This window comes from Lates calcarifer, linkage group LG12, assembly GCF_001640805.2.
Source record: "Lates calcarifer isolate ASB-BC8 linkage group LG12, TLL_Latcal_v3, whole genome shotgun sequence".
NCBI classification, from domain to species: domain Eukaryota; kingdom Metazoa; phylum Chordata; class Actinopteri; family Centropomidae; genus Lates; species Lates calcarifer.
In genome coordinates, this window is record NC_066844.1 from 12,243,422 (window position 1) to 12,267,833 (window position 24,412).

Consider the following 24,412-nt stretch of genomic DNA (forward strand, 5'->3'; position numbering starts at 1 on the left):
TCTTGTGAAACCTGTGAAATTGGGGTCTGATTGAAAAAAGCGTGTTTGAGTTACATCAACTTCCTGCTGCATGGCGAGTGATCCAAATTTGAGGTGCTGCCATGGCCTTGCCTGATAACATCAAAACAATCTTTTGATAACTTTTTTGTGTCTCTGCATGTTACATGTGGGACGAATTTCGTCGACCTAGGACAAAGTAAGCCCAATGGCAAAGGGGTTTTGAAAATAAAACAAAAAAATTATCCCTTGCATCGCTGCTGGTTTACATGCGTCACCCCCCCCCCCCCACACACACACACACACACACACACACGCACGCCTATACCTCATCCCGATCTTCACGGGGGGGGGGGCATCATACTGCTTGGTTCTGGACTGACCTCTGCTGGACGACAGCTCAATCGTCCATCATGCCAACATATTTTATTTGTCATTTGTTATTTTTTAATCGATGCAGTTTGTTCATTTCAGCCCGACACATTACGACTACAGCACCGTATTTCGCATGAACAGCCCACTTACTCATTTCATTGGTGCCTTCTGCAGGCTGGGATGGGCACATTTCTACAGCAGCGAGTGCCACAACAATGCGTGGAGAGGTTTTTCATGAGGGAGAGAGTGGGAGACGAAGGCGTCGTCGAACAACAACGGGCTAATGTGGGCAGGTAGCGTCATAGTATATGGGTTATAATATTAAATGGTGGTGATAGGGATCGTTTTAATCCCTGTAACGCTCCTGCCAGCTTCACTGTCGACGCCGAGTGTGCTTATTGTTAGTGTATTACTGCACTTTGATCTCTAAACGTTGTGTATTTTTGCTTCATACGAGTAATTGGATAACTGTCATGTCCGCGGCACTGCGAAGTGTTTCTGTATGTCATTTGAATTCCATATGATCGGTATCTGGGACTGTGGTTGTGTTTATTGCTTCATACTTATTTTTTCAAGAAACAAAATGGGACGGAAGTCTCAAAGGAAGTCACTGCAGCCACAGAACACGTTTCCAAGTCAAGAAAATAATCACGACAAAGTAAGTGTTAATTAGAACTAAAATTGCCTGTCATTAAATCATTATTTTATTAAAAGCAATAAAAAATGAAGCAGAAATGTTATATAATATTTAGCTGTATTTCTCAATTTTATATAACTGTAAATTGATTAATAAATTTTGAGGTATTAGCCAAAGATGTAACCTTGAGCTCTTGGAAACTTGCGATGGACAGTTTCCTTTTATTTTAAGACAATTCATAGACCAAAGGATTATTAGAGGAAATGATTATATTGATCAACAGTGAAAGAGTTGTTTGTTTTAGCCTTAGTTTAAAGAATGATTTAGTTTAGTTTAGAATTAGTAATTAGTTGAAAATGTGCATGTATAACAGTGTCTCTGTCATCAAAGAGGCTGCAGCAAAGAAGAAAGCACAAGTTTCACACTCCCCGGATTAAATGCAATACTTGTCAACACAGGTAAGAGTTTGTGGTTATGCAAATTTTATGTCATTCTTTGTTGCCTGAGTGTTAAGATAATATAGTATTTTCTTTTCTTTTTAGTATTCAAGAAACCCTAGACTCAAAGACCCATTCAGTGTCCCCAGTGGAGGACAGGATGGAGCCAGAGGTTCAACCTGCTGTTAAGTGTTCTGACCACAGAGAACAGAAACACACAGGAATCAAAGGGAGCAGACACACACCAGGCTTTCCCTGCCACCACCAGTCTGATTCAAGGCCTGATCTGCTGGAGAGACACTCACCAAACCTGCATATAGGAGGTCTGAGTGGCCATGAAGAAGCTGAGAGTGACACTGACTTGTCTGAGTCAGAGAGACTTACTATTTTGATCTCTGGTCAGGTTCCTCCACAGCTTGAACTGAGGCCAGACGTGATTGAGACTGAAGACTGCTCCATTCGTAGCCACGGTCCCAAAAGACAGGGCTGTGGTAGTTTTGACTTCCCAGACTTCCTACCTCCACCATTTAACTCCTGGAGCTTCAGTCAGCTGGCTGTATTCTATAACATGGAGGAGCCGGGGGGCCCTCGTCATAGGCCTGTGGGATCTTTAGAGAGGTACCTAGAGAGGCTGCTACAACTAGAGTGGCATCAGATCCAGACTGTCCAGGAGGAGAATGGGAAGTCAGAGTTGTCAGATGTTATATCCAGCTGCCACAGGTCACCTGCTGCTGCCTCATCACGCCTCAGCTCTCCAAAATGTATCCTTCAGTGTCAGCGTGCTTTCCCCCTCACCTTCCTCTCTTCCCTGGCCTGTCACTCTACCCTGCTCCCCAGCTGTGCCTGTGGTCTGTACCGCATCCGCCACTCCACCCACAGCCACACTCGTCAATCTAGACTGAGTCCCATGATGGAGTGCAGGGGGCCTATGTCACTCCCCATAAGGAGCTACAGTGAGAGCCGGATGCACTACTCAGACAGGAGTGCAGTATCCCGAGCTGAGAGGTTCAGCAGCCACCTGAGGAGAATGCAAGCTTTTGGCAACATCCGCAACCCAGTTCAAGGTGCTAACACCAAGCCTCATTCCACTGCTAGGGACTTAAGTGTTGGGGCTAGACGAGAGTGTTTGGGAGCATGGGGGGATGTATTGGACTATAGGACAGGGGGGTTGAAGAAAAGGAGTGGCTCAGAACAAAGAAGAAGTGCAGAAGTAGAAAGACAGAAAAGATCAGAGAAAAGGAAAAGTGGTTCAGAGTGTAGCAGAGGGGGAAGTGAGCGAGGGAGAACAGCTGAGTTTAAGAAACAAGAATGAAAACAAGATTCTGTCACTGCAATCGACAGTTTACCTGGGTCCAAATATTCTCCTGTTAACTGGCCAAACAGGCCAAAACAGGTTGAATTTGTTACATAACAGCAACTTGAGTACTGTAAGTGTAATCTGTAGACCACAGCTAGTCATCACTTTTAATATTTTATTATGAATCTATCTCAACAAGTGTAGCAAGATGGTTTATATCTTTTTTCAGAGAATGTGATGTTTTGCCTTTTTCAAGTATAATAGTTACTTTATTATGTTAAAGCCAATTCTGTGCAGTTAAATAAGCAAATCCTGGTGTGGGTTTTTACATGCGCTACTGAATAAATCTTATGCGCATGTGGATATTCATGTAGTCTCTTTATTTATTAACACAATATATCTTGTATATGTTTGTATGAAGGCGCTTTCAGCACTACCTTTTTAATGTGAACGAAGAAGCCATCACTTTTTTTGTTTGGTCTGTCAACAGAAAGAAAAGCTTCTGCTTTCAGAAGCTTTTCTTCTGAAAGCAGTCAATACTAACCTTTGTTAGTATTGACTGGTGTAATTTTTCAAACTAACTTAAAAAGTGCAGAAAAGTTGTGATGAAGGCCTTGTCATATCCTTCTTCACAGGTTTTTTTTTTTGTGGCTGATGGTTTATTAATTGACATTTATGGCATAGTTGTGGATGTGCTAAAAAGGGATGGGGAATACATGTACCTCACTCTCCAAAATCCTATGTCTGTTGCCCTCACTTTTATTGTATAATGTTGATTTTGCTAATTTTGCTACTAAAGTCTCTCTAAACATTGGCCTCTCATTGTCCAGTCACCATAGAGTAAATGAGAGAAGGATGGTAGTTGATGGAAGTGTTTATGTTTTCATATCAGTCCCCTCAGCCTAACAAGCAGACTGTGCAAGCAAGTGGTGTCAGAAATGCTTTTCGAAGTTTTTTGACCTCGTTTTCAACTCACCTTAAGTTCTCAATTTATTGATGGCCCCTGCGAGAAGTTCTTGTGAGTAAGAGTGTGGGCTCGGAGGTGGGTGAAACAAATAAGAAGGCGCTGCTGGATCCTGAGTGAATGTCAAACCCTAAAACTAACTTCACCACAGAGGTAGGCCTATGTGTTAGTGTAAAGTAGGGGAAAAGTAGAATGTGTAATTATTTTTTTGTTCTCAGTACCAGCAGGAAAGACGGATTCTCAAAAACAGACTGGGAAAAGATCGCACTACATTTTTGGAAAATACCAGAATTAGCAGAAGAATAGGCCTACACATTAGTACCTCCCACTCCAATGCACAAGGTGGCGGCAATGCACCAAGAAAACCACCAGAAAGCACCAGACTAAGAAGAAGGAAAACAAAGACGATGAAAATGGATGCTGTTTCTCAGCGTGTTATGAAATATTTGACAGAAGTTGAGGAGGGAGCGGAGGATATTCTCACCGCTAAACAACAAGTACTTAAATACTTACTTGGTAACCACGAAGTTGTATGTTAAGTATGCAGAGCACAGCCATCTGGGTGGATGGATATATCACCTAACAGAGCTGTTACTGACAGTGTTAGCAGCTAAGCTAACAAGCGTTTTTTTGTTTGTTTTTTTTACAGTTAGTTTATTATAGCTATGATTACGGTTGCAGTTTCGCTGTCTTTCGCGTGAAATGAATACATCTACACCAGAAAATGGTTTGGTATCTTTATGTTAATGGGAAGGGAATAACGTTATACTGACCAGAGAAATGTAATGCCGTTATAAAGCAATACAGTCCACCAGTACTGTGAGTATTAGCGTGTATTACTAACTTGCTTAATGTTAGGTTGTCTTTGTTGAACGGCCCTCGGACAGAAAATGCAATCGGTAATTCAATACTGAGGTTTTCTGTCTACATTTTGACTGCAAAGTTCAAGTTACACAGTGTTTCATAGGGAAAAGAAAAAGCAAAAATAAAGCCAGATGCAAATAAATCCTAGATTATATAGGCAACGATTAAACACGGGTTATTAAAAAGATTTTAAAAGTTAAAAACAGTAGAATATAAAATTACAAAAATGGAAAGTCAAAACATAGGAAACATCAAGTATACATTAAAGTCTCTCCTGTCTAACCTCACTGACCAGAGTATTCCAAGCATTGCAAGAAGTAGCAAAGTGCAAAATTTTCATAGGTGTTAATGTGGATATTCTTCACACTGTGTTTATAATATTAATAGATCTGGGAAGAATTTACATTTCTATGCCCTTATTACATATAGTAGAGAGATAGACAGAGATGAAGGAGAGAGATGTAGCAAACATCCCCAGCTGTACTTAACCTGATAATGTTGCAGTTCATACAGCATCTGAAGTCCTAAGCCCCTGGGGTGCTCCTGACCATGATTATCCATTGAAGATTTTATGGGAGGGGTTGAAATCAGCTATGAAAGGTGTGTGAAGTCCTTTGTGTTGTGGGTGATTTACATGTTAAGTGTAGACATCTGACATTTGGGGCTGAGTTATTTTTACTTTTTACTAATCTAGTTGATGGTCCGAATTGAAGACCTGGACATGATGTTAGTTAGGATTGACTCTATGGGTGATTTTCAGACATTTGTCACATTAAAACTCCTAAATAAAAATAGCCACTGCTTGGCTGTCTTACACACAACTCCAATATTGTATTTCAGCTTTACAGAAAGTTTGATGAAAAAGCCAATACTTTGAGCAATGTAACCTTTTGGCCTACATTACATTGAAATTATTTTTGATAATTTGTCCACCTCAAAATGAAGGAGCACAAATAATGGAAACACCATACAGTAAAAACATATGTAGTCTAAAGACATGCAGTCTCACGTATATAGTCTCAGAGTTGACAGTGTTCAGTGGAGATGATATTTAATATAGGTTTGTATTTTTGATGGTCACACAGTAAATCACAGTGATATAAAACACTGTACAATATTCCAAATTTATATTATACAACTACTATCAAATATGACTCTATTTTTGTTTTTATCTTTCACATTCAATAATGAAAAAGCACATCTCCTGTGTAACATTAAGAGATAATGTTCTCTGTGGATGTTTCAGATTGTGGACCTGGACACAAGGAGAAACAGGAACAGAGAGGCATTGAATGCACTGAAAACTGGAATGTCAGATTCAGGTGAGTGTCGCCTCATCATCAAGGCATGGTAATGTTGAGGTTTCAGTGCATCCTGTTTAAGTCACATTTGTCACTGGGCACTCATTAACATTCATTGGCTTAGGTTATATGTAAACACTGATTGTAATAATTTTACAGTGGAAACAACAGTTGTATAAATATTTCTTAGAGCTGTACTGTAAACGAAATTATGCTTCTGTCATTTACAGAAAAAGTCAAGGTTTGCTTTGGAAACATGTTCATCAAATTTCCCAAATCAATGACAAGACAGATGATTCAGAGAGGTAAAAAACCACCAGTTAATATCTAAATATATTAGGTAGATTTATGTTTAAAATCAGAAATACTTTAAAACTGTGTATAAAGTACTGTGTACAAAAAGTGAATTAGAAATTAGCCTTTCTTCAAATGTTAGTGGACTTGTTATTTTTTATTTCACAAGTTAAAGCATAATTGTGGCATGTGCTGTGTGATGTGGTCTAGAGCAGTCTTTCCCAACCAGTGTGCTGCGGCACATAAGTGTGCCGTGGAAGATTATCCAAGTTCACCTGATTGGTACTCTAAGCGAGCGGTGTGTAGTGACAGGCAGAACAATTACATGCTCTTTCACTAGAGGCAGTATCACGCTAAATACGAAAGTATATAGTCATGCTGCGAGTGAGACAATGCCGCGGCTGTGCCGTGGCTCAAAACGGTTGGGAAACACTGGTCTAGAGAAACAGCTTTTCAGATTTGCACATGTTAAAGTTTGTTTTTATCTTAGACAATAGACATCTTTGTTTTAGAATTCTAACAAAAAGTGCAGGGAGCTCCCAGGCTCAGCTGCATGTGTTATAAAGTTAAATGAAAACAAACAAATAAATAGCTCCCTAAAGTTTTCTACAGTAAATAAAGTTTTCCAAAATTTCAATATAACTGTTATTTTATCTTTCACTTATCTTTGTTTCAAGTTCAAACAAAAACAAAAAGTGCAGGGAGTTCCCTGGGTCAGCAGCATCTTTTAGCTCGGAACTTCTCCACCTGGCAAAACTTATTCTCCTCTCCGCCATGTGTGTGAGCACTGTGCATGCACAGCTTTCACTGCTGATTGGCTGTTACCTGTGCCGTGGCTCTGCGTGTAACCAATCAGATGGTGCTGTGGGTCGGACAATGCTGGAAACAGAGTAGTGACTGCAGACAGGCTCGGATGCATCAGAGCCAAAATAACCCAGTTTTAAATTGATCTCTTATCGGCCGTCGAATTTAAAAAAAAGAAAAAAAAAGGCAGATGCTGATAATTGGCCCGGCCGATAATCGGTCTATTCCTAATGTGGTCTTTTCTTGATATAGGAATTTTCACAAACTCTTGCTTGCTTCAAGTTCTGAGATATGCTTAGGCTGCTTGCATGCACAGCATCTTTAAGATCTACCCACAGATTTTCAATGATGTTTACGTAAGGGGTGTGTGAGGGTCACTCCAAAAGCTTCAGCTTGTGCTTCTTAAAGTAGTTCAAGTTTATTTTGAGGTCTGCTTTGGTTCACCATCCTGCTGTCAACGCCTGCCACCCCTCACTCTCAATTCATGCAGTCTTTCTTGTGCCAGTGACTGCCACACAACATCAAATCATAATATTTCCATCTCCATGCCTAACAGGTGGTGGGTTGTTTTTTTCATTAAATGCTTCTGCTTTTTTTCTCCAAATACAACCTACACCCCAAACAGCTTAATTTTAACATAATCTATCCACAACACCTGTTTCCAAAATGACTCTCACTTATCCAGATGTTGTTTTGCATACTTAAGGCCTTGACTTTTGTGAGTCTGTAAGTCTCAGGAAGGAAAAGTTTATCTTTAATGTAGTACTTCTTGATGTACTTCTTTTCACCTCAAAATTTGGTGTGGCCAAATGTTGGCATACAATTGTATCAGGGCTAAATATGATCATCTTAAACTGTTTTGGTGTTTATCCACAGACCAGGAACAGCTGGAAAAGGAGATAAACAACATTCGCGAAGGACTGAAAGCAAAAGTCAGTTGTCTCAATGAGATGCAAGGTATGAAGAGAATTTTGGCTTTTTAAATGGCCACTTGCAGCATGCACATTTAAGGAACTGTTTGACATTTTGTCAAATACGCTTACTTGCTTTTTTGCTGAGAAATAAATAAGGAGATTAATACCTTGATTGTGTGTTAAGGGCTGGTGGCAGGCTTAGCATAAACATTTAAAATTTACTAACTAAATGGTAAGTGGACTGCACTTGTGTAGGGCTTTTCTTGTCATATCAACTACTCAAAGTGCTTTACACTACAGCTGGCATTTACCCATTCAAACACATTGATATAGCACTTGTTCTACATGTAAAGTGTACACATTTTCACAAACCACTGGATGCAAAATTCACACACATTGGATGCAACTCAGGGGTCAGTATCTTGCCCAATGATACTTTGAATTGCGGCCTGGAGAAGCCAGAATCAAACCACTGACCTTCCAATTGGTGGGCCACAGCCACCCCTAACTCTTTACATAGTCTTGTCACCATGAGGTTGTCTGACAACCAGCCGAGATGCTGTACAGAGGTGCTGCATCCATCAATTTTCTTCGGCTTATGCAGGATGAAGTTGCAGTGGCAGCAGGCTAAGCAGGGTATTCCAGACATCCTTCTCCCCAGCAACACTTTCCAGCTCCTCCCGGGGGATCCCAAGGCGTTCCCAGACCAGATGAGATATATAATCCCTCCAGCGAGTTCTGGGTCTACCCCAAGGTCTCCTCCCAGTAGAATGTGCCCCAGAAAACCTCCAAAGGGAGGCACCCAGTAGGCCGCGACTCTACTCAGAGCCTCCCCCCAGATGTCTGAGTTCCCCACTCTATCCCTAAGGCTGAGCCCCACCACTCTCCAGAGGAAACTCATTTCGGCTGCTTAGTCCGCGATCACGTCCTTTCGGTGACTACCCACAGGATGTAGATCAACTGGTAAATCGAGAGCTTTACCCTCTGGCTCAGCTCCCTCTTCACCACAATGGTCTGGTACACTGGAACCAGAAATGGAAATGTCCTGCCTCAAGTGAGCCTGTGGCTCTGCATGTAATCAATCAGATGGTGTTGTGGGTGGGACAATGCTGGAGACAGAGAGGCGCGGCTGGGTCAGAGCCAAAATAATAAGGCAAATGCCGATATGCGTCAAAATGCTGAATATCGGCGCCGATAATAGGCCCGTCCGATAATTGGTCTATCCCTACTTCTGATGCAAACATTTTAATTGCTATCATTTTGTGAATGATACCTCTTTAACACTTTCTGATAGCTGAAGTCAAAACTGGTCTGTTTGGTGACGTGTCTTTTTGTTTGTCTGCAGGTCAACCTGAGCTGAGAGGCTACAACCTGTCTCCATTATCCAGTGATGAAATCAAAGCCATGAACATTCTTTTAAAGAGATGACATCAGATCTTCATAGTTCTGAAGACAAAGGACAAAGATCACATGTTAAGTTGCTTGAGAACTCCACCTGCAGCTTCAGTACTGTAATGTGCTATCCTCTGGATGATCTGATAACACAGAATCCAGAAAAGAGCCACAATATAACAATATATTGACATCTTTGTAAACATGACATTCAGATATTTTTACTTATTCAAACATCAGTCTGCTTTAAAGCCGCATCTAAACAGAGCGTAAGCACAGCTACTTGGAACACAAAGCAATGACAATGTCATTTTGGAGTCTTGCCAGCTGCCTTTAACCTTATAGTTCTTTTGTTATTGACTGTTAAAACCATATCTGGCGCAGTAGCTTTTGCACTGTGTAGTCATTGACCTCACTTTGACTGCTGGTGTCCTAGCAAGCTTACTGCTAGTCAGGTCCACATCAAGTGTTGTTCCAAATCATAAACATTTCAAATAATATAACTGAAAAGCAAATTTGGTAAAAATGGTCAAAGTTGAACAGAAACTATAGTTTATTACAACTTAGTTTTTATTTTTGTACCTGGTCATCCATTCTAAAATCAGTTAGAATGATATTTTCTCACTGAAGTAATTGGTGAGATCTCAGAACATGCCAACATTGCAAAGTGTGATGGTGTTTGGGTTATTTTACTTTTCCTCTGATTTTTGTCTTCCAAGTACAACCTGGGCATTTTGCTTATATCTGACTGCTTATTTTTCTTGTACCATAGGGCCTTTTTTCCCAGATCTCAGCAATTACCTTGAGTACAATGTTGTAAACAATAGAACTAAGAACTGAAACTATAAAGTCAGTTGTTACAACTCATAATTTTCCTTGAAACATTTTTGTTGAAATGCTATATGTGATTGAGCAGAAGACCTGAAGAACGTGAACTGACTGGTATAGTTTGGGGTCCAAGTGAGAAATCAAATTAGGCTATGTAGCTCGTTCATGGTCACAACATGGCAGTACAGTGAAGGTGTACAGCTGAGGCATAAAGCCTTTATTCACCATTTTCTTACACAGCCTCACTAGTCTTCAGATTCTCTTGGAGTAATGCTGCGCTGCTTTATAATAAGCTATGTAATACACACCAGAGCTGTGGCCTGGAATTCAGTGAATTGTGAAATTCAGCAAACACACTGTGCTAAATTCTAGCAAATCTGTGTACAGTGTAAGACATTTATTTACCATCTAATCTTTGAATAAATATATTTATATTTTTATAATTAGTGTGAATGCTGATTCAGCATTAAGCATTCACTGTTGTTCTTCTAATCTTTATTATTAGAGTGAATGCTGAGTCAGCTTTCACACTATTGTTCTTCTGTTTCTGTAAACTTTTGGCCACTTTGCTTTTTCTTCAGTCGCTAACTAGTCCTAAACGCTTACAGCTAGAGACATGCTTCCAAAGCTTAAATGTCAGGTAGCTTGAGGACATATCTGCTATTACTTATGGTGCTGATATCTACGATAAGTGATTTTATATTATTTTTAAAAACATGAATGAGTCCCTATGGGAGGTTTTATGTGGGAGGTGCTATGTAACCAGCTAGAGTGTGGAGCTCTTCTGTGGTTCGCTATTTATTCAACTCGTCACATCTCCTGTCCTGTTGAGTTTGGAGTGTGGACACATGCTGTATAATTTCATGCTCAACTACTCAAGCATTCAGAGAAAATACTAAGATGTTAAAGAAAAAGCTTTATTTTTAAATCTGTATACCAGATAGATCTATATACAGTACTGTGCAAAAGTTTTAAGCAGGTAAAAAAAAAAGGTGAGGATAATAAAATAATTTTTATTCATCAGTTGACCTCATGCACAGTGCAGCAAACAGGAAAAAACTAAATCAGATCAGTATTTCCTATTATACCCCTGTCCCTACCCCCTTTGCCTTTAAAACAGCTCCAATACTGGGGGAGAACTGGACACAATCATCAGTGTCTTCTGTCTCTTCATCTACATCTGACTTTGTGTTTGGACTCTGCAGAATTAATCTGGGACTGATCAGACACCTCCCTGATGGTACTGGTAAAGGATACAAGTAAAAATATCTGAATTGCCTAAAACTTCCGCACACTACTGTATATGCAAATTTTCCAAGAGCTTTGCAGTCTGGGGTTCAGTGGCGCACCAGGTAGTGTAGGCGTTTTCCACTCAGAGGGTTGGCAGATTGATCTCAGGCTCCTCCGGTCCCTGAACCGAAGTGAAACTTTACTGATTACCCTGATGTTCAGTTGTCAAAATGTTTTCAACCCTTTTACATTTATGCTTATTCAACTTTTTATGCTTTTAAAAGGTTAAACTTTTTCTGCAATTTTGCTATTCATATATTCTGCTATTTTAAGCATTGCTGCAGCGTTCACACTGCATTTTCTGCAGGAAATGCATTTTCTAGTTAGTGTGAGTCAGCGTTCACAATATTGTTGTTCTCCATTCATGAACTTCTGGCCACTTTTCTTCCGTACGTCTTTTTGGCATCTAATTAGTTCTGCATACTTTGTGCTATGAAAACCATTCAACTATCAAAATGTTTAGCTCTTTTAGGACATTTCTGCTTACATTCAATATTTATAATTTTTGAAATATTTAGCTTTTTCTGCAAGTTTTTCAAATCAATGGAGAGAATATTCAACTCCTCTAAAACGTCGTCCTCTTTGAACTGTAACTAGTTCAGCATACTTTATGCTAGAGACTTCAGACTTAAGTTTAAACAGGTCCTAATAAGTTCAGCTATTAAGCTTACATTCAGCTTTTGGATATCTTGTATAGTTTTTGACTAATCACAGTTTATATTTCATGCTCATTTCTGACTCCCTAAGCCACAAGATTGACAGTTTTTTTCAGGTAGCACAGCACTGAGGAGCCCTCAACTACTCAGTACAGTGCAATGTAAAACCATCTCAGCTCCTCTTCACAGAGTACACAGCCAGTTTTTAAACTGCGACACTGTAGTGATTTTTTCCACTTTATCTACACAAATGATACACGTATGTGTTCACTAAAGTCTTGGCTGATTACCAGATTTCATCAATAGTAGTTATGGTTTTTTAATCAATAGCACAAGTTCCAGAGGTGCGTTGAGCTATATCTCTGTATTGTGTGACTCTCAAGGCCAGTTTACTGCAGCAGGTGATGGACAGTAACTCAGACCTCCCCTACTCTGTGCTGTTAACACACACAACCACACACACACACTGCTCTCTCTGTTTCTTTATCTAATGTACTAAAGTTTCCAGCTCCAGTTAACATTTTGACTTTTAACATTTAATTCTGCATTTATCTTTTTTTCCTACTACTCTTCCATGCTTTATGCTACAGAAACCAATCAGCTATCAAAATGTTTAGCTTTTCCTGAACATTTATGGCATTTACACTACAATTTTGCTATTTTACCTTTGTGCTATTGTTACATTCTACAGTTTTGCTATTTTATTATTTTGCTATTGATATATTCTGCAATTTTGCTATTCTGCTATTTATATATTCAGCAATTTTGCAACATTGGTTCAACAGTTACTTTTGGCTTTCAACTTTTAACTTTTTCTGCATTTCAACAATTTCTGCCATTTTTCAACATTACTTAAGCAATCCATTCAGCTGTAAGCATTCACACTGCATTTTCTGTAGGAAATAGATTTTCTAGTTTTGTCAGATTTGCAGTTTTGTACAGCCATTGTGCTTCAGTTTTTGTGGTTTCTGTGTATTATTAGGACCCGAGTACTAACGTGCGAAGGCCCTATTGTAATTGTAGGAATTATTATTATTTTCGTGACGCTAAAATCGCATTTTTGAGGGCCTAAACATGCTCAAAAACTCACAAAATCTTGCACACACATCAGACCTGGTGAAAATTGACATCTGACAGGGGTCTCATTCATGGGCGCCATAGCGCCCCCTTGGACACACTCAAAACCCCCTTGCCATTGGGTTAGTTTGTCCGAGGTGAATGAAATTCAGAGGCATGATGTAACATGCCCGAGACACACCAAAAAGTCTCTTGACATCATGGCCTCAAATCTACAGGAAGTCAGACATTTTAATTTTAATTTGAAAATTTTGCTAATTGCAGAACTGCGTTGTACGACCTGCAGGGACCCCTAGAGGTGCAGGGTGCAAGGGCCCGTTCAACGCTGCTTGCAGCTTTAATTTTTTTTTTCTCTTCTTCCGGTGGCAAATGAATCGCCTTTTTGAGGGCCTAAACATGCCTGAAAATTCAAAAAATTTTCTCCCATATTAAAGGTCCAACTGAAATTATGCATGTAGATTTTAATAATACTTTAAAATAAAAAACACATTGTTATTTATGTAAATTATTAATTAGTAAAGTATATGTTTTGTTTTGTGTGGGTCTGTTAAGAAATTACGCACAGGGTTGATTGAGATTTACATGTTAATGCAGTTTCTTGTGACAGCTATAGTACACCTCTGTGTCCATTGGTGTCCTGCCAGAACAAGCTAAAATGAAAACTCGTCTGTATGTAGTCTAGTTAGATTGGTTAGCTTCCCACCAATCTCAAAATTTCACAAATTGCTTTAAACTTCACTCTCTTAGACAAACAGTTGTATTTAATATATAACTCAATTCTCCTCTTGTCCTGAATTTATTCTTTTGCAAAATGATAAATGAAAAAACCCGTAACAGTCTGAGCCAGACTGATAGGGGTCTGGATGGATAAAGATAAAATCCTAATGATACCCATCCCTGCAGCTGGTTAGTGGCTTCATCCCTGACTTTAGGCAGATGAGCAAATCACTGTTCAAATCACTTCACTATGAGCCTTGTTTAACCAGAGATTTTTTGCGATTGTTATTTTTTATGGCACACAGTGCAATCACTCTCAAAAATGTGGATTACTTTATTTTCTCCCACATTAAAGGGCAACTTAAATCATTTGTGTAGATTTTAATAATACCTTTACCTTTAAAATACAACAACACGTTTTTATTTATGTAAATTGTTTATTTATTTATCACTAAAGCATTTATCAGTAATATAGTTAACATGGAAAAAATATGAATATCCTGCATTGGATTTTGATGTAAACATGCTCCTAACTTTTGGGCTCGTGCTCCTAAAATTTTCAGTTAGGTGCACCGGTGCTACAAGAGGAAAAGTTAGTCTGGAGCCCTGAAGAGGATTAAGCCCCTCTAAGGGTCTGTCTGTGCACAGGGCTGCCTTCATGAATGACACAAACATGGAACTACTGGACACAGTAAGAGATATTTAACTCATTTGTTCTGTGTTCGATGGTCATGCAATTTCAGAACTATGTCGTATGACTTGTAGGTTGAGAAAGATCCATTTCACATTAGGTCAGAGACGTATTATATTTATTAGCCTATATCTGTGCAGGTGGCTGACCTCATGCATGATACAAATATCCGGCTGAGGAGCACAGTATGTGATTTTTAACTCATTTGTTCTGTGTCCAACAGTCTTGCATTTGTACGAGTCGCAATGACGCGAGGGCCCATTCAATGCTGCTTGCAGCTTTAATTAGGGCCCTATGATCCCTGGCAACGAAGTAACCTGTTGTTATTGTAGAGATTATTATAATTATTTTTCCACCCACAATCACATTTTTGAGGGCTTTAGGATGTTCAAAAGCTCTCAAAACTTGGCATATACCTCATACTTGGTGAAAATTTTATTATTCTTGAGCGACTGGGCTCGGGCATGGTCGGGCTCCAGGCACCCCCAAACGCAGGCCATGTTCAAAAAAAGTTGTTTGGATTTTCATGAAATTCAGGGAATTCATTGCTCTCATCATAAATTTTTTTTGAAAATTTTTCGTCATTTTGAAGTCAGCCATTGTGGATTTCCTGCATCAATTTTCATTCTTCGATCACAGTTTTGAGGCCTTTAGGATGCGCAAAACTTTACACAAGTTTAAACATCTATGCACTTTGATTTGATATCACAATTGTCCTTGGGTATGCTATAGCAGCTCTCTAGCACCACCTAATTACTTTCAACACTTTTCTGGTGGCAGTCAATCTTGGATGCTCACAAATTGTGAGTCTTCATTAAACAACCGTGCCATGGCAGCATGGCAAATGTTGAAGCTTTGCCATGAAACAGGAAGTTCTTGTAACTCACATATACATTATCCAATATGCCCCAAACTTCACATGTTTGATAAGAGTTTTGGCTAAAACACATTTACATGTCAATATCCAAGTATATTGATAGCGCCACCTACTGGCAACAGGAAAATATATGTCTCATACATCATTGTCTTTCATTGAGCAGGCTGACAAAGATCCATTTCACATGTGTTCAGAGATGATTAATACTACTCAAGATGGTACTTGCCACGAAAGAGGCCAAAAAGACAGAGGCTTAAGCCTGCCTTAGTGCTTATCTGTCCAGGTGTCCAGGTCTTCATGCATGATTCAAATATGCAACTAATGGGCTAAGGATTCAGTTTTATATTCAATACAGGGCTCACGGTTTGATACGCTCACCATTCCTCCAAGGATACGTTTCATGAAGAAAGGGTGAAAACAAACCAAGATCTTAGAATTTCATAGTTTAAACTGCAGAAAAGCTCTTATCTCAAATCTCTTGTTACCACAAAATCCAGTTTCTTAGAATGTTTTCTTTATTGAAAACTAAATTCCACTTAGTTATTCTTTTATTCACACTACAGTGCAAAATCGGATGCGGTATTGGCAGTAATATAAGGCAATATTTTTCCCCTGAAACTTAGGTGTAAAGTCACGGTTGGTTTATATGTTAGGGCTATACAATCACGCCTCCACTCTTTACAACAGATGTTCTTTTTTAGTGGAGCCAGTACTAGTGTAACTACAGTATTTTAGAGTGTTGTACTGTGGGCTGTTTGTAGCCGTATTATGTGGTTAGGCTAGCAAATATTTATGGTCGGCATAGAGTGAATTTTTCAGAGTTAATCAGCCTTAAAACTGTTGGTTAATTCAGTTTAATCTGCAGGAGTTTGTGAGGCTGTTGTAACATGTTCTGATGCCACAGAGAAAATACAGTCACAACAGCCGAGAGTTACAGCTGTCACAGATGATGAGCTCTGAAAAATATTAACTGTCAGAGAAACTAATTATACCAGAGGAATAAAAGTGAGGGAGGGATGGACCTGCTACAGTCACTCACTCAGCTGATTTGTGGTCAGTGGGAAAGCAAGCGACCATACGCTTTCATTGTCAGAGGTTGTGGGAAGATGAGAAAGTTGCAGTTCAAATCTGTTCACTTTAAATCTTGTTTTACCAGTGTTATTTCATATGGCACATAGTGCAATCACTCACAGAAGTGTAAAGGATTACTTCAGGAGACAACACGCACTTCCTGAGTCACATCACAAAACATTTTTTAGCTTCACGACGCTTACTGCCGTACATTCAGAATCACGATACATCATGCCACAGTGCACTGTTACACCGCTATATGTCATACAACCTGCATTAACCCCGCGGCTGCCAGTCCCACGACGGGCGCAGGGTGCGGGGGCCCGTTCAATGCTACTTGCAGCTTTCATTTTCCTTTTTTTCTTCTTTTTCTTTATTTTTCTCTATTTTTATTTGTATATGTATTGGAAATTCTCATATGATTCATGATAAATGTGATTTATTAATAATCTTGACCATTTGTGTGTGTGTGTGGATTTTCACTTATCTGTTGTTTGGTGATTTTGGTCTCTTGGTCTCTGTGTCAGAACCAGATGCATCCCTCACTGGCCCCGGCTCCACCACTAGTCAGTCTGCCTTGTCCTCATTGTCCTCATTGACAGGACACTCTTTGGCCCAGTGACCCATCTTGCCACACTTGAAGCAGGCGTCTGATCTCCCACAGCCCCTTCCTCTTCCCCTGCCCCCACGTCCTTTCTCATCCAGGAACTTTTCTCTGGTTTGATGCCGTTGACATAATGATCTCGCAGGTGTGCTCCCCAGGGGCTTATTGGGTGCCCCCCCCCCCAAATGTGAACTGATCTTTGGAGGCCACTATGTGTTGTGTGGACCTCTGTGAGCCTGGTGAGATAATCAAATACAGTCTCATTTTCTCAAATCTACAGGCTGAGATTTTGCCCATGTCCAAACTCAGAGGGAAAGCTGCCCTGATCTTGTCATAGAACCCAGCCACTGCCCTTCTGTATGCAGCATTCTCATCATTTTCCCAGGCTGTGTCAGCAAAAAATCAGAAGCTGTTTCACATATTCTGCTCCCCCGTTTTCAACTAAGGGGAGTTGAGAAGCGGCTTCCTTCATGTTGTTGAATGTCCATGGTTTGTAAACTAACTGGGAGGTCCCGTCCCCCTGCTGTCGTCGTTCGGGTTGAGGTGGTGTTGTAGCTGGGGCTGTGGTGGCTGCTGGAGCTGCAGCAGCTGCATCCATGTCGGGGCCGTTCCTCTCCTTCCAGTCAGGAGCACTGGCCTCCATGGCTTGCCATCTTCTGGGTGGAGCCGAGTCCAGATCAGGGTCTAGTCTGAAGCACTGAGACATAGGAATTAGTGATTCTGTCCCTGCCTTTTGTTTTCTGTCCCTGATCTTTGCTTGCTTAAAACAACATGCAAATGCTTCCCAGTCTGCTTTAAACACTTTTCTTTTTCCCTTCTGCATAGCTTGACTGAATTTTTCTTTTTCGTCTAATTTGGTTCTTAATAACTGTAGCTGATTTAGGCTAAAACTTCCTGCACATGGGAAACCACGCTCTTCAACCCATACCTTAAGTTGGCCAACACTTGATTTGCCATATTTGATGATCATAGACTGATTCTTAGAAGAAGTCCACAGATGTGGATTATCAGTATCATTTGATTGTTTACTCTTGCTATTTTCAGAGCTCATTTCTGGAACCAAATCGATCTTTAATATTACAGCTTTAGCACTACTATTATTTTTGTATTATTATTTTCTTCTCTTACTCGATTATTATTATTTTTATTTAAGGATTTATTTTTTAACTTTTTTTCTTTTTTTTTTTAAGAATTTTAGGATTTATTATTTCTGAGGTGGTTGTAGGGACCTTGGATTTCAATGCATTAAATTTCTATAGTACTTTTCTCTGGTCCTTCCCTGGACCTGAAGCTTCTTTGATTCTACAGCGGTTTTCCAATACCTGCCCTGTTGACACGTCTGTCACACCCCCCTTGTGGTGAGAATCTTTTTTCCAGAATTCACTTACCAGAAAGACAAGGTTGCTCGCCCCAAAAAAGGGATTCGCTGGATCACCGCGGTGAGCGAGCCCCGATACTCAGGCGTCAGGCCCCCATATCTCCACCCTCTTTTATGGGGAGGTTGAGGTTAGAGTCCCAGACTCTAGCTGTGCACAGTCTCCACCTGCAGCCCCGAGTCCCCGGTGCCGTCTCACACGAGTGATCCCACTTCTGACACCAAAATTGTTATGGGAATCTTCTGTTCAGTAAAGCACGGAGTCAACGGTTGTCTTTCTGTAGGTTTAATTCTTACGTTTGCAAACGAACCCACTGTACTCCTCAAGCATGAGACGCACAATGATTACCGAGTACAATAGATTACAGGTTAAATGGAAAAAAAACAAGGTTACGTCCGGAGACGAAAAGGAAAACATCTTCTGGAGACTACACAACAGTGCAGCTCTGAGAGAAAGGCATCAGAGATTACACAGCTATGCAGCCCTGTATCAGGCCCCGTCCTTCATGGGGCGAGGTGCCCTGTGAGCTTATTGATGTGGAAAAGTACTAAGCATATGATATTTCATAAGACACAATTGTACAAGTACAACACAAATGGTCAAAATTATTAATAAATCACAATTATCATGAATCATATGAGAATTTCCAATACAGTATATTTTTGCACTTTTTTGCCACCCTCCTTTTTAATTTCTATCCCTTCACTTCATAGTTTTTTTGGGTACATTGGTGCAAGCTGTGATTGATATGAAGCTTTGCGGAAGTTCAGTCAGAAAGACTTTTTCCCCTATTGTCTCTTTAAATCTGACGCTCCATTCCCTCACTGATCTGCGCACTCCCCTGCTCTCAGCCAATCACAACCAAGCACGCTCGCCTCTCGAGCAATCACTGGTTAGCTGTCAAAGTTTAAAATATTCTCTCTCCCTGCTGTCATTCAGCTGTCTTTCAGCAATGAAACCGTGCGACCCACCTCCACCCCTGCACCACCCCATCTGCGGACACCTCGCACCGATTCTACCCCTCGTTTGAAGTCCCCTCCACGAAGACCTCCCCAACTTCAGGTTCCATCCTCCACCACCACCACCGGTTCTAGGCTCCGGGGGAAGTTCTCGGCCTGCGGGAAGCCACGACCAGGCTCGCCAGCTGTCCGAGGCGATCCTCTTCCTGCCGGGGTCTAATCGCCAAAAAATCTGCTTGTCTCAATAAAATCACCTTTCCATGTTTCCCTCATATCGGGCTCATCATTTAGTCTTTCTGATTGAAATATACCCATGCTCACTTCATATCTCTGTAATGAAAATTCAGCGCTGCACTTTAGTTATACTGGGAAAACTTTAATGAAAAGATCTTGATTTAAAAAAGAAATGCTGCTAATGGCATACAAGTGGGCATCTAAAGAGTTTTTTAGATTCCTGCTATGAAGCATCAGGTGGGCAATGCATGTGCATGACAGTATATAAAAATGGAAGCTCCTTCCAGGTCTGACAAATAGTGCCTTTAACCTGCATTCTATCTAATGGCCAGCAGGGGGCAAGACGTGTGGTTTCAAAAAGAAGCCCATTTGTACTGTATTGTAAAAGTCTATGAGAAAATGGACCACTTTCTCACTTAATTTATTAACTCAGTGAACATTTTCCAAATGAGTCCATGGTCTCAATCACTAGATGTAAGTCTTCAATACAACATGATGTTGATTTTGTAAATTGCATTCACATTAAGAGGAAAATAGATGATAAAGCACAGTATGCTTTGGGGTTGTAGCTACCGTGTGATTGGCAGGATCTACTACATACTACTACTAATGCTACCGCTAGCTGATGAGTTAGCATTTTCTATACAGCCAGTACATGGTCATGCCAGGCTGGTGACCTGTTTGAACCACACAGGTTACACACATGTCAAGGCAACCACCAATAAATAAAGTAAACCAATAATAAGCTAACAATGTTTGTTTTGTGACTCTGGCACACATTTAAGTTTAATGAGTTACAGCAATGTGCTGCATTAATGTGAATTAATAAAACTGTCCATCACATGTAGTTCAGCTTAACATAGTGTTTAGATAACATACATGTGGTTAATACTATTGCAACTTTTCACGTCATGGTGAGTAGAGTCTTAAACACGTTAGAATCTCTCTTTAGAAATGCTGGTTATTCATAAAATGATCACAATAAAGTGTTTTCATTTATACAATACACAATGTGTAGAAGATCATTCTGTCTGAGTCTGGTAATTTAATATTGAAAGTACATGACAGTCTTCAAATGAAGCAGACATTCATGACCCTGACAGCTGGTATACATATTTGATCCACCATGTCTTAACCAGTGGTTGGCCGCGCATTTCACACCCAGGCTTTCACTGTTGTCCTAGCTCTACCCCATCTCTTAATAGGCTACATTAATACCTTAAAATCACAGTTACAGAAACTATCAACAACATATAGAAATGAACAGACAGGCATATCATGTCAGGATAAATGCCATTACTAAAGTAATGCTATAAAAAACCCAAAATTAGTAAAGTAATGCTATAAAAACCCAGTTAACACATTTCAATTCAATAGGTCCCCACACACTGCAGCCACAGCTGTGCCACACATCATCTCCAGCAGAAGCATCAATTTTAACTAATAAAATGACAGACATAAAAAATAAAATACAAGTAAAATGCATTTTACTCACTGAAACTGCAGATTATTTGTAGACAAAAAATGTCTCTGTCAAGCAGACATTCTCAGCCCTAAAGCGAATTGAAAGTTATCTGAGAAATACTACTGGGCAGACTTGACTTTCAGCATTAGCCTCCATAACGATAGAAAAGGACTTACTGTTGGAACTGAGACACACAATTCAATTCAATTCAATTTTATTTATATAGTGCAGAATCAGGACAAAAGTCATCTCAAGGCACTTGTCATATTGAGCATGGAAAGATATAGCAAGGAAAAACTTACTTTTAAGAGGTAGAATCCTCAAGCAGGACCAGACCATAAGTTGTTAACATGTACAAACTGAAGCCTATCAGATAGACAGAACTTAGACCAGTTTAAGTCAGTTTAAGTCTATCAATGCCAATAAAATGCTCCAGTCTCTTCAAAAAGGATGTGATGGTCAATTGTATCAAAAGCAGCACTAAGATCTAACAAGACAAGTATAGAGACAAATCCATTGATGTGATTAGGAGGTCATTTGTAATTTAGACAAGTGCCGTCTCTGTGCTATGATGCATTCTAAATCCTAACTGAAAATCCTCAAATAAACTATTATCCTGTAGAAAGCCACATAGCTGTTTTGCAACTGCTTTCTCCAGGATCTTAGAAAGAAAAGGGAGGTTAGATATCGGTCTATACTTGGCAAATACATCTGGAACAAGAGTAGGCTTTTTCAAAAGAGGTTTGATTACAGCTACTTTATAAGATTGTGGCACATAGCCTCTTTGTAAGGACAGGTTAATAATATCCAGTACAGAGTTGCTAATTAAGGGTAAGGCTTCCTTAAGCGGCCTAGTGGGGATGGGGTCTAAAAGACAGGTGGAAGGTTTAGATAAAGAAATAGTTGAAGTGAGCTGGTGGCAATGGGAGTGAAACAGTCTAGATTAGGTGTTACAGTTGTCTCTAGGAATCCTGAGTTTTGGCTTAATTTAGAGCTGGTTGAGGGCAGAAGGTGGTGAATATTGTCTCTAATGGTTAGGGCCCGAGCATGAAGCGTGAGAAGGCCCTATTGGAATTGCTCAGATTATTAGGGCCCCAGCATGAAGTGTGTGAAGGCCCTATTTTAGTTGCTTGGATTACTATTACTCTTGTTACACTAAAATTGCCTTTTTGAGGGCCTAAATATGCTCAAAACGCACAAAACTTTGCACACACATCAGACCTGGCAAAGCCTGGGGCTCCATAGCACCCCCCTGAACATTTTCAAAACCCCCTTGCCATTGGGTTTAGTTTGTCTAAGATGAACAAAATTCAGAGGCATTATGTAACATGCCTAGATGCACAAAAAAGTATCTTGACATCATGGCCTCAAACCTACAGGAAGTCGGCCATTTTAATTTTAATTTGAAAATTTTGCTCATTTTTGGCCATTTTTTGGCATTTGGGGATGTTGTATTTGATCAAACCCCTCCTACACATTTATCATATCAACTAACCCAAACTTGGTCAGGATACTCTTAAGGCCTTTGTGATTAAAAGTTATTAAAAGATTTTGTTGACATCAAAGGGTGGCCATGGCAGCACTTCAAATTTCAATGCCTTGCCATGAAACAGGAAGTTGCGTTAACTGTAACTCAGCCATGCTTTGTTCAATCTGCCCCACATTTCAGAGTTTTGAAAAGGTTCCTGGCATGAACACACCCACATGTCAATATTTACAAAAAGTTATGGTACCACACTACTGACAACAGGAAATGACATGTTTTAGACTTTGACATTCTGTTATTAGCAGGTTGACGTGATCCACTTCAGACTTGGTCAGGAAAGCCTTAAGGCCTTCATAATGCCTTATTGTGGAAAATTTGGATGTCTCACCATGAAGCAGGAAGTTGATATAACTCAAACATACTTTGTCAAATCTGCCCCAAATTTCACACGTTTGACAACAGGCCTGTCCTGAACCAGTATATGGATATAATCATAGTGCCACCTATTGGTAACAGGAAATGATGTGCTTTATCTAAGTAGGTTGATCTGATTGACCTCAAATGTGGTCAGACAAGCATTAAGATCATAATGGTGCTATATTGTGAAAACTGTGAGTCTTCATGGGACACCCTTGCTGTGGCGCCATGGCGAATTGTGATGCTTCACCATTAAACAGGAAGTTGTTGTAACTCCCATATGCACTGTCCAATCTGCCCTAAACTTAAAATATAAAATTGTCATGGCCTGAACACATCTGCAAACCAGTTTTCAGTCATAGTATTAGCGCCACCTACTGGAAAGAAGAAATGTAATACTGATATGCTTTCTCAGTGAGTTTATCACATCCACCACGAGTAATAGGCAGCTCTGGCATTACAGAGGGCCTTCTTATACCTTTTCAGACTGCCTAGCCAGGCTAAGCGTGATTCTTCCAGTTTGGTGATACGGCTACATGTTTTTTGTTTTAGTGTACGGGTTTGAGAGTTTAACCATGGAGCTAGCCTCTTTTGCTTTATTTCTTTCTTTTTTAGGGGCAATAGATTCTAAAATTGTACATAGTGAGCCTGCAATGCTGTCTACAAGATGATCAAGTTGGAAGGGAATAAAGCTAATGTGGGAGTCTTCTGTTAAATTGAAATCTGGCAATGAAGTTAGGACAGAGGGAATCACTTCCATTAATTTAGCTACCACACTATCAGAAAGATTTCTAGTAAGGAAATTTGTGCCTGTTGATACGTAATACAGCAACAGGAATTCAATAGTGATCTGATAAAAGTGGATTCTGTGGGAAAACTATTAGATGTTCAGTATCAATACCATAGGCCAAAACAAGGTCAAGGGTATGATTAAAACATACTGAGAGAAGCCAATAAAGTCCAGTAATGAAGTAAATACTGAGCAAAGGCTGTCATTGTCCATTTGAATATTAAAGTCACCTACTATAATGACTTTATCTGTTCTAAGTACTAAACTCGATATCAACTCTGAGAATTCGATAAGAAGTCAGAGTATGGGCCACAAGGGCAGTAAATTATGACAAACAGAATTTGCTTTAGTGTTTTCCACTTGTGTGACAAGCTAAGAACAAGGCTTTCAAATGAATTATAACTGAGTTTAGGTTTAGTGTTAATTAATAGACTGGAATCAAAAATGGCTGCAACACCACCTCCTCAGCCAGTGTCTTAGGGGATGTGAGAATTAATATGACTGGGGGGTGGATTAATTCAGGCAAACATATTCATCCTGACACAGCCAGGTTTCAGTCAGACAGAATAAATCAAGATGGAAATCTGAAATCAAATCA

The 24,412-nt window shown here is 39.9% G+C and overlaps 2 protein-coding genes across 6 annotated transcripts; both read left to right on the forward strand.

The window, feature by feature from the left end:
* The first annotated feature begins 346 nt into the window (after window positions 1-346).
* Window positions 347-3,112, forward strand: fam217bb (family with sequence similarity 217 member Bb). Of its 3 annotated transcripts, none has more exons than XM_051074302.1 (4): window positions 347-665; window positions 949-1,030; window positions 1,383-1,467; window positions 1,552-3,112. In XM_051074302.1, coding segments are annotated over exons 2-4 (1,293 nt in total). In that variant the 5' UTR covers window positions 347-665; window positions 949-1,029; the 3' UTR covers window positions 2,759-3,112. The 3 variants fall into 3 exon arrangements, with proteins under 3 accessions (XP_050930259.1, XP_018537019.1, XP_018537016.1); XM_018681500.2 differs by having other exon boundaries at window positions 348-665; window positions 1,400-1,467; XM_018681503.2 differs by having other exon boundaries at window positions 347-1,030.
* A 922-nt stretch (window positions 3,113-4,034) lies between these two features.
* pdrg1 (p53 and DNA-damage regulated 1) lies at window positions 4,035-19,694 on the forward strand. Of its 3 annotated transcripts, XM_018681505.2 has the most exons (6): window positions 4,035-4,204; window positions 5,818-5,893; window positions 6,103-6,177; window positions 7,847-7,927; window positions 9,230-9,356; window positions 19,403-19,694. In XM_018681505.2, exons 1-5 carry the CDS (start codon window positions 4,115-4,117, stop codon window positions 9,310-9,312), a joined length of 405 nt encoding a protein of 134 aa, XP_018537021.1. In that variant the 5' UTR covers window positions 4,035-4,114; the 3' UTR covers window positions 9,313-9,356; window positions 19,403-19,694. The 3 variants fall into 3 exon arrangements, with proteins under 3 accessions (XP_018537021.1, XP_050930260.1, XP_018537022.1); XM_051074303.1 differs by lacking the exon at window positions 19,403-19,694 and having other exon boundaries at window positions 9,230-10,146; XM_018681506.2 differs by lacking the exons at window positions 6,103-6,177; window positions 19,403-19,694 and having other exon boundaries at window positions 9,230-10,146.
* Window positions 19,695-24,412: the final 4,718 nt, after the last annotated feature.